General features: G+C 40.6%; 1 protein-coding gene across 1 annotated transcript in view; it reads right to left on the bottom strand.

Moving 5' to 3' along the window:
- Positions 1-3,169: 3,169 nt before the first annotated feature.
- Positions 3,170-10,686, bottom strand: part of TECTA (tectorin alpha) — a 63,216-nt gene continuing 55,699 nt past the window's right edge. Inside the window, exons 16-22 of the mRNA XM_042473973.1 lie at positions 7,792-7,994; positions 7,245-7,408; positions 5,962-6,210; positions 5,701-5,863; positions 5,222-5,309; positions 4,723-4,839; positions 3,170-3,503 (exon numbers count right to left, since the gene is read on the bottom strand). Coding sequence (XP_042329907.1) covers positions 3,403-3,503; positions 4,723-4,839; positions 5,222-5,309; positions 5,701-5,863; positions 5,962-6,210; positions 7,245-7,408; positions 7,792-7,994 — 1,085 coding nt within the window. The 3' untranslated portion in view covers positions 3,170-3,402. The remainder of the gene's footprint in view (positions 3,504-4,722; positions 4,840-5,221; positions 5,310-5,700; positions 5,864-5,961; positions 6,211-7,244; positions 7,409-7,791; positions 7,995-10,686) is intronic.

The following is a 10,686-nucleotide window of genomic DNA, read 5'->3' as shown; positions in this document are numbered from 1 at the left end:
TTGGCACCTACACAGACAGAATTTATCGCACCACGGAAGGAGAAAAGGAGAACGGAATGGAAAGGACCTGGAATGAGTGAGGGACGCATTTTACTGCACTCAGAAGTCCCTCACTCATTGCATTCTGTTCCCCATCTGTCCCAAAAGGGGCGATTTTTGAGAACTGTTGTCAAAAATCATAGTCCTCTGGGATGGATTGGGAACGGAAGGGAAGGGAAGGGAATGAGTGAGGGACTTCTGTGTGCGGTAAAATGAATCCCCCACTCATTCAATTCCCTTCCTAGCCCCTTTTGGACTGTTCTCCAACCATGCCAGGGGTCTGTGCAATAAACTCCATAATGTCACGTTTAACCTGTCTCTGATCTTTTATGATAATTGCAGGAGGAGGTATCCATCCGCATTGCCCCCCAGATGAAAATATATCTCTCTGCTCCCATGTCCATTTAATGACCAGGTGAGAGGGACTACCAAGCAGCTTCCAGCTGGGTTTCTTCAATTCGAGGTATGAAACAAGCATGGCATAGCTTTCCAGGTTACACCACTTCACTGTGTCTTCCAGATTTCAGATGTAGGTCCCTTCTGGGACAGATGGGGAACGGAATGCAATGAGTGAGGGACTTCTGTGTGCAGCAAAATGCATCCCTCACTCATTCCAGGTCCCTTCCATTCCGTTCTCCTTCCGCAGTGCGATAAACTCTGTCTGTGTAGGTGCCAAAAATACCTTGGGCAGTAAAAAAGACAAACAAATGGGTCCTTAGATTCTCCAAACTCCCAAAAACATAAGAGCCTGGCATTCAGCTTCATCAAGTCACTAGATCAAGTACCAATTAAAACGTAGGATTTGTACTGAAATTTATTAACAGAACATGGTGCAAAATATTTAGGTTTCTGCTTGATTTAATTTAATCCTCTGTTTTCATAGATAGGCTTTTTATATATGTTTGATTATCTTGAGGTAAGAGCTAACTCATTTTCTGTTGGAAACCCTTCATTTACAGAAATAAGAGTGTGTAGCAGACTTCTAGAAGCTGAAAGCATAATGGTTATTATCCTACAAGGTAATGGCATTTCAAAATTGAATTCTTAACAAAGTAGTTCCTCAAAGTTGGGTCTATACTCTACTTGTTTAAATGCTATTAACTTGATTTATTGCATAATTTAATTATATTAAAAATGTAAATCCATACATAACTTTGTATTATATTATAATAATACAAATGCGTTTGCGTTTTTTGAAGAGCTGGGAAGTAAACACCTTGAATAATTTGAGGCTATTGATTGCTTATGTTTCATGTTTAAGTAAATATGTATATATTTTTGTTTGTGCGCTGGCTACTATTTTATGAGTATTTCAACTCCCGCATATTATGCAAGAACAAGCAGGAAATGAGAAAATTTGAACACAATGTTTTATTTAAGAATAAAGCATGCTTAAATTATTTGTTTGCATGTATAATAAAAGGGCTCAGTAGAATTGGATCAAAAGGAAGAAAACGATATCTCAGCTGTCCAGAGCTTCCTTGTGGGCTATGTACTGAGTCCAGGGGCAATGTATGAGCACAATAAAGGCAGGAAGAACCATAGGATGAAGCATAGGCTCTATCTACAGTAGAAACTTATTTGTTGTGATAGTGCTGGTGGCAGGCGTAACTGCTCATTACCCCATTCCACATCCTCCTCCAGAAACATATCACACTACACTGCTATAGTGCTATATTCTACTTTAACTGCTACAGCAACATCCTATGGAATCCTGGGATTTAAAGTTTTGGGAGAGGCATTTAGCATTCTTAGCCAGATTGCTCTTGGGCCTTGCTACACTACAAATCCTAGAATTCCACAGGATGATGCCCTGGCAATTAAAGTGGAATACAGTTCTATAAATGTAGTATGATAGGGACATCGGCCACTACAAATGGAGATATTCAGCAACTGCATCCACAATAATACCCCGCATACTCTTTGCTTGTTGTTTTGCAGTTGGGGTACTACTACCTTTCCTAAGTACTCAGCTGTGGTCCTGCAGGTAGACGCACAAAGAAGTACCCTCCAAAGATCCTTGGGAGTTCAAGGAGGAGGATGGCATTCCTGTGCATCCAGCTACAAGAACACAGCCGGGTACTCCATGGTTACCTCTCTCCACATCCTCTCCTGGCCAGTAAATGGCCACAGAGCAGGGGATACCATGAGGAAGAAGGGTAAGTGAAGAACACAGAGAGAAGGGAGGAGTGGAGTTATGCCTGGCATGGCTTTACGCTCTGCCAGCATGATCTTACTCATTGTCAGTTCTATACCACCTTAAATATCATGGCTTTCCCAAATGAATCCTGGCAATGGGAGATCAGTGAGACACTGCAAATTTTCTCCTAGAGATCTTCAGACATGTTTGACAGGACAATTAAGAGGAAATATACAGTATATTAAACCAGCATTAGTCTATAGTATGGAATGTGCTCACTGTATGTCAAAGATATGTGGTAGGTTGCACCTTGAGCAGTTTTCTTGATAGGCATATGAGTCTGAGCATATTCAAATGTGTTTGTAGAAATTCTCACTATCCAAGCAAGGCTTCTGAAACAGAAGATTGCCAAGAAACTAGAAGCATCAATCAGTTTTTAATATAAAGGTGATTTGGTCAAACTTATCAAAAGGAAGTAGATTGCCCCCAAACTCACCATGCTTAATGTCTGTGAATGGCCACAATGGCAGCTGTAGTACAGCTTGATGACTTCCAATGTCAGCTACTCTGTGGAGCATTCCTCAAGGCACATGCCAGTTTCCTCCATCCATTGATCCTTTTACCTCTGGTGTGATTGCAAAACTTAAATTAGTCCTTCTAAGAACATAAGAGCCACTGGAAATGCAACAGTCATGGCCACCAAGACAAAAAATAAACAAATGGCTAGAGCCAAATCTATATCTCAAAGGTGAAAGGACTTCAAAGCACATATGTACAAGTAACAGTTTTTATGTTTTAGAATAGCAGATCCATGACTACCAAAAAACCCGTCATCCATTATTGTTTTTTTCTTCCAACATCAAGTAATCAATCAAGCAAAATGTTTTTTCTTAAAAAATTTAAACATCAAGAGAATGGAGGTTCTGCTAAAAGAAAGACCAAAGAGAATACCTAAGAGGAAGAAACACTATCAAGTATTTGCTACGCATCATGTTGATCACATCCCTGACAGTTTTGGAGAGCTTGGTGCCCTGTTAAATTTTTAGAGCTTTATTTAGACCATTTAACATAGGCCAACAACTCCAGTGCAGCAACAGACAAAACTGTTGTCATAGATGGCAATGATTACAATAGTACGGGTTGCAGGTACAGGGCTGAGTGCTACAGGGACATAGAAGGCTTAGAGTAAATTACAGTACTTTAAATAGAAAGCCATGGGTTAATTATGAGGTTGGGCTCGATTTGTAAAGAATACACCATAACAAGAGCAGGGCGACAATGTGCGGAAGCATCCTGGCTTGAAGTCCAGTTGAAGAATTTATTGCTGGGAAGAAAAAGAAGAAATTATTATTATTATTATTATTATTATTATTATTATTATTATTAACCTTTACACTGGTACCCCGGGATACGAATGCGCCGCGTTACGAAATTTCCGGGTTACGAAAAAAATCCATTAAAAAAAACTGTTCCGGGTTACGAAGGTTATTTCGGGTTACGAAAAATTTTTTGCTGCTTTTCGGCGCTTTTTCGCACCAAATCGCGGCTTTCGCTATTAGCGCCTATGGGGCTTCGGCTTGCGAATGCTTTTCGGGTTACGAATGGCGCCGCGGAACGAATTAATTTCGTAACCCGGGGGAGCCCTGTATTTATATAGCACTGTACATTTACACAGCGCTGTACATACAATGAAGAATGAATACACGAGGCACTTTTAAAGGAAACAAATATGCAATTCTGGTACGGGTTTTGTACTTACGTTAGTATGAGGTTTGATATAGTCATTGCTGGATTTGGTTACTAGGATCTCAGTAGGACAGTAACTTATATTAAGGCTACAGTATTTAGTTAAGGCTGCAATCCTTTACACCAGCAGTGAAAATTATATGTTCTCCTTATGCAGCACCTCATTGACTTCCAGTGTCCCTTGGCTCCTTTTGATTATCATCTGGTTTTCAACAGTATACAGCTGTGTGTATGTAAGCATGCCTGCCCTGATGTATACAGCCTGGAAAAGTTCTTATTTTGTATTACAACTCCCAGAATATTCAAGCTGGTATAGATGCTAGGGTTCTGGGAGCTATAGTTCAAAAAGTATTTTTTCCAAGCTCTGGGTAGCATCCTGTTAGTGACCTGCATATGCACACACATAAGTCCTTTATTTGGATGGGGTGCAGAGGGGTACTCTTTTGTCCTTGCACTCTGTCCCATAACCTATAAGCCATAGCTATCAAGTGCTGGGAAGGCCTGCTTCTCCTTTTTACCAGAAGGAAGTAGGGAGGGATGATTCAGACCATGAAAATCTGGCTGGTCTGGGCTCTTGAGGGGAGGAAAATGAAAGAAGAACTCATGTATGGCTATCCAAATGTTTTTGGACTGCAAATCCCAGGAGCCTTTTGGTGAGGAATGCTTGGAATTGCTATTCAACAACATCTGAAGAGCTGCACAATTCCTACAATTCAGGGAATGACTTGATTTGTTCCTGGCCCCCAGCAAAAAAAACAAAATAAAAACTTTCGTAAAGTAATGCATTGTTGTGTCACCTCTGCAGCTCTTGCCATCTTCCTGCAAGGTCCCCGTCACACAACTGCACAACGGCCCATCCACCTGGCTTGTGCATATCTGCTCACAGCCTCCATTGTCTTCACACCAGTCTAGGTCTATAATGCAAGAAGTAAAGAAATAATGAAAGAAGTGCTTCCATTCCTCCCCCAACCCCCCCCCCCCCCGATGACAAGGATTTTGGTGGAGATGACCCAATGAAGAAACAAGTGAAGACTTCAAATACTTCATGTGAAGCAGGTTTTTACTGAAAATACTTGTTCAAGGCAAGTCAAACCCCAAATTACCAAACTGTCTTTGCAACATTGAGCTTTCCTCTGCTACCTTGGAGATCAGAGAAAGGCTGTTTAAAAAACAAACAGCGGGGATTTATCATGGTAGAATGCTGCACCCTACAACCCCTATCAGATTTCAAGATGTGGCTATGCAATCAGATGAATACAATATCCATGATAAAACTGGAAATAATATTGCACTCACGCTTTCTCCTGATTGGGCCCACAGAGATGATCTGCTCATTGAGCTCTTTGGTGTAGTCATTGACCCTCCGGGTGTTCTGAGGGCAATTCTGACCAAGACAAAAAAAGACAAAGATGAAAGCTTTAAATGTGTGCAGTTCAGAAATCAATCTAAAGATCTAGAGGCTTGAAGAACACCAAGCCTCTTGAGATGCAGCATTTCAGAATTTTGGAGTGACCATGGAGATGCCCATATAGTTACATCCACCTTCCTCAAATTCAATTCCCTGTGATTTCTGTGCAGAATCTAACATCAAAAATGCCATTTCTCCCTCCCATCCACTCACTACCAGAAACAAGACTTCTGACTTTGCATTTTCATTTAGGGTAGGCATTTTTGAAGACTGTGGCCCTCAAAAGGCCCTGGAATAAGGGGCGCCAAATTGGCCCTTAGACCCAATACAGTTGCCTGCCCCTAAGTTCAGGATTCATTCCACCTACTATTTTGCAAGAGTATCTTTCTGAGTCACAGAGCGAAACGGCACAGTGGAGATGAACCTCATCGTAATCCCCAATGAACTTGAAAACAGTGACATGAAAGCGGCAGGTCAGTGAAACACCATTCTCTTCAATCCCGATGGTGTTGTCCTTTATATTCTGGCAACTGGAACACAGAAAACTTCACCGGTTAGTCCCTAACAGGTGTAAAATTGATCTTTGAAGTTTCAGAATGTGTGAAAAGGAAGAAAGAGGTGCACTCACCCTTCTTCAATGATGAAGTATCTGAGCTTGTCATTGCTGTCCCTGGAAGGTGTTGCATAACATTTGTTGAGCATTAAGATGAGATGTGTGGAATCTGCCCCAAGGACAAAAACACCGACATAGAGGACATCACGGGTGGTTAACACCACTTCTCCTTGTCGGTAGGGATGCTTGTAGGACGAGTTTTTGTACAGCGCCATCTTGGTTGTGAAACTACCTTCCTGAGTTGGCACTGTCAGATTAATGACACTGTGGAGGGAAAAGGAAAAAGTGACACTTAATAATTGGAAAAGAGAGATTGAAAAATCATGGATGTATGCTTTTCTGTTTGGGAAACGTAGGTCTAAATTTCCCTGAAGTTATGTGTTTGTTTGTTTGGATTTTATACATTACCCTTCACATATATTAACAGAATGGATCACAGTAAAATATTACGGTATATGCATCATAATATAACTAGACTGTTAATCTCTGAAACAAAACCACCAACTGTATAACGCCACAGTCCACATAAAATAGATCAGCAGAAGTTAGATCTCAAGAGGTGAGTGTAGAGAATCAGTTGTGTGAATCATTTGGTTATGGCTCATTTAATTTAATTGGAAGGGTTGAGACAAAGGTTACCAATAGATTATTACTATTGATATTAAGTAGGGTTTTTTTTTAAATGCATTTGTTGTACAGATAAATCCTGTCCTCTCAATCCTTCTTCATTCTTCAAGCAAGTAAAATGGACTTAGGTTCTTTGGAGTGTCCACCCTAATACTATTACAAATGTTTATTAAATATCCTCATGTACAAAAATCAAGGGTCTTCACATGAGGGACAATTCCTTTGGCATGCTTCCCTTATGCAAGGATATGAGAATCCACATTTGTTTGAAACAGTACTAGCTGAGGAATCCTGGGGGCTATGACACATCTGTGCTGGGATCCATTTTTGCAAGCACGGGAGATAACCCTGGGTCATCTTTCAGAATAGCATTGTGACTAGTGAGGCTGGAAATTGTGAACTAGCTTATGTGTGTGGCAGCCTCTTGCCACTGTGGAGTCTGTAACTGTAGGTCAACACATGGCATCACTCCAATGAATTCAGGCACTAGGGACTGCTGACATCAGGATCTTTAAAAAACCCCAATGCAGCCTAATGTGTGAACAGATTCCAACATGGTCCTGTGGATGTTTGCTGCAGAAAATCTTGTACTACTACAAGTTAAGTCAATGAGATGAAGTACCGTCACCCAACCCACCAAATGACCTCTCGGAGTCATGTGTCTCCCTTACCTGAGCATGGGCCTCACCACAGAATCCAAAGAAATTTTGATGTCAAGCTCATAAGCACAGGAGAATTCGACATTGATGGTTCGGTCCCGGGTGATTATGTTGCCTGTGTTGTTTGCGCTTTCAATCCAGACAGTGTTTTTGTACGTGATATGGGTGCTGTTGGACTACATAGAGGATAAAGCATAGGGAGGTTAAATATGCTAGAAGCAAAGGGAGAGGACAGCAACTTGACAGTTTCTATAGGGTGGATAAAACAAAAGGGGGGAAAAAACGAAAGCTGTAGGATTTAGCCAGTTCATGGGTTGATTAAATGGATCTCAAGTTGCAGTTACTTACTTACTTATTGTCTCTGAGTCCACCATTCTTATTTTCTTCAAATCTCTCCTCAAAACCCATCTTTTCCATTAAAATCCTGACATAACTTTAGTCCTGATACCTGACCATTCACTAAGTTTAAATATATGCAGCTGAAACATTTTATTGCACATTTAACTAGACAGCTGATGTAGGATTCTGACCAATTTCATTGAACACACCCCATTCTGACCTGCACTATGTTTCCACAGTTGCCCTTGGTATTATTGATCTGGAAGGAGATGAAATCTTCGCCTTCGATGCCAGGACAATGGCGGTCATTGATGCGCACTCCTTCCCTTTCAAAGCCCAGCTGAAACAGCTTGCACTTTGAGATAGACACCTCCATCTGGGCAGCTTTGCAGGTCACCTCAGCATCCAGGATATCATGTGTGTCTACAAAGAACAGCACCGCCCCAAGAAGAAAAGAAAAGAAAAAGTAGTTGTCTGCAGTTGTGGGAATGAACAAGTGGGCAATAACATCAACCATATTACCATTTAAGATTCTGTTAAAGGCCACACAAAAATGGAAGTCAAATACGTGAACATTAGCAGTTCACTTCAATCAAAGCAATTCGGCCTGATGGCTCCACTGTTTTTTCTCTCTTTCTTTCTGTTATTCATGCAAGACTGAGGAAGTCTGATTAATTGTAACTTAATTCATTAAGATGGAATTGTCTGCTGCCTGGGAATGGCTGCTTGCATATATTAGTGGCTAAGGTGGTGTAAAACTAGCTTAATGTTTATACGCAGGTGCTGGGTGCAATTGCCTGTAACTACAGAGTGCAGTGTCAACTGTACGTAGGTAATATCCAGATGTATTTTCATTTTATAGATGAGAGTGCTAAACTATGGGATGGGCAAACCTGATACTTTCCAGATACTTTCCAGATGCTTTAGGGTGAAACTCCAGTCATCTGTTATTGTTGGCCATGTTGGCTGGAGCTGCTGGAGAATTATATTGTGACTTTGGATGGCAGAAGCTGCAAAATCAATCCTGGTTAGAAGGAGCCTTAGAAGCACTCCAGGGCAATGTGAGGGGGATGTGTTCAAACCTCCTAGAAGGAGCAGCTGACCAGTTTGGCCGCACTACTTGATGTCTTCTTGCTTCTTGGTTTTTAGAAGGCAACACTTGTAAGCAAAGCTATTGTACAGGCCTGGTTGGCTGGATGTATCCATTTTACTCCAAATTCAGCCCTGCAGTTACAACAATCACCTTGTGTTTAGCTGACCACAACATCATCTACATTGGCTTGATCTTGAATAGTTTGCAAGCTTCAGCTACTGTAAAATCTTTTAGATTGTAAGCCTGAGGGCAGGGAACCGTCTGACTAAAAAATTGATGTACAGCGCTGTGTAAACTTACAGCGCTTTATAAATAAAGGTTAATAATAATAATAATAATAATAATAATAATAATAATAATAATAAAATGCAACTGCTCTCCAATTGACTGGAGCAGGGAGGGGGGAGTAAGACTTCAGAATCAGATCCTGTCCTATCTGCATTGGTTGTCCATTAGCTTTCACATCTACCATATATATATATATATATATATAGAGAGAGAGAGAGAGAGAGTGAAAAACTCTACCTGTGTCTTGCATGAGGGAGTGCTTCTTCTGTAAGTATATTCCAACAGCTCAAGATCTTCAAGTGAGGATTTCCTTACATTCCCACCATTTACTACACAGGCCAGATCTCAAGCAGTATGTAGTAGGACCTTTTCAGTTGTAGCATCAATTGTGGAATTCCCTTTCGGAGGAACTATGATTGGAATCTTCCTTCTATCATGTCTATCAATTACTCTTCTCTTTTTACAAAGGAAGCATTATTTGGCTATTATAGCTTAGTGTTTTGGAGGGGGTTGTGGGGGGTTCTAATTATTTGGATATTTTTAATGTTTCCGTTTTCACTCACTATGCAGTCCTGATCTGAAGTTGTTGCTGTGTGGAGGTGGAGGTGTGGGACACCATTAAGTATACCTTTTGGATGAATAACATACATTTTAGTTCAACTAGGGAACAATATATACATATGTCTTTGGGTGCGTGCACAGAGTTTGGTCACGTACTGTATGCCCAGTATGCAGGTTTGCTAGAATGATATATGTCTAGCCATCTTTCTGCAGTATCAACTAGGGAACAACATTAACACCCCAAGCATCATATACACATGTGTGAACCCAGACACCTTTGCTGTGCTGTATTTTTTTCCTAATACATTCCTGGAAACTGATTACTGATGGTGGTGCTTTGGATATTCTTTAAAATTTGGAGATGATGTTTCATTCATCTCCAAGAAGGTCTCCAGACCTGGTGGTCATTTCTACCACATCCAGAAGTGAGACTCTCCAGTGTCTTCTTGAAGAAATAAAAACCCATTCCCCTTGCCACTCCAGATTTGATGGACAGATCCAAGCAGTATTTTCCAACAAAATTGATTTTTGATGTATGTTTTTTCCCTTTTGTAAATGTGTATGCATTTGTATGGAAATCAGATGAAGTCTCAGAGCAAGCTGAAAATAAGGCTGGATGAAGCAATAGAAAATTCTACTAAAGGAAACAATCCATTGCTGAGGCCCAAGGGAGAAACTCAGATGAGTTAACAGAGCTTTTTCAAATTCCAAGGAACTGATCTGCCACTGAATTAAACCAACATGGCACACAGCGCACTTCTTGGTGCCTGCATCTCAGCTAAAGATCTGATTCCAAATCTCAATGGCTGCATAAAAGTCCTTTCCTCCACCATTCAAATCAAGAGCTGCTGTCATATTGTTCCCATGATTTTCATATCACGTTTTACCTTGATCTTACAGTATCAAAAGCAAGAATAAATTGTGTATTGCAATACGCCTAACAAATTTTGTTTTGCTATTCGTAAAATAAGAATGAAAAAAAATGGAAGATAGGGGAGGGAGGAGAATTCGTCAAGAATACACAGAGAACCTAAATCAACATGTTTAAAACTAAACCTAAAAACTCATGAGCTCCAGGTATGAAGTACATTATTTGGAAGGGGAGTGTGCATTATCACATGGAGAAATCTCACTTTCTGCCCCTACCTTCTCCAATCCTTGGGGTAAAAGGAA

The sequence above is a fragment of the Sceloporus undulatus genome, chromosome 6 (genome assembly GCF_019175285.1).
Source record: "Sceloporus undulatus isolate JIND9_A2432 ecotype Alabama chromosome 6, SceUnd_v1.1, whole genome shotgun sequence".
In the NCBI taxonomy this organism is placed as follows: Eukaryota; Metazoa; Chordata; class Lepidosauria; order Squamata; family Phrynosomatidae; genus Sceloporus; species Sceloporus undulatus.
This window is presented reverse-complemented; position numbering and strand designations above follow the sequence as displayed.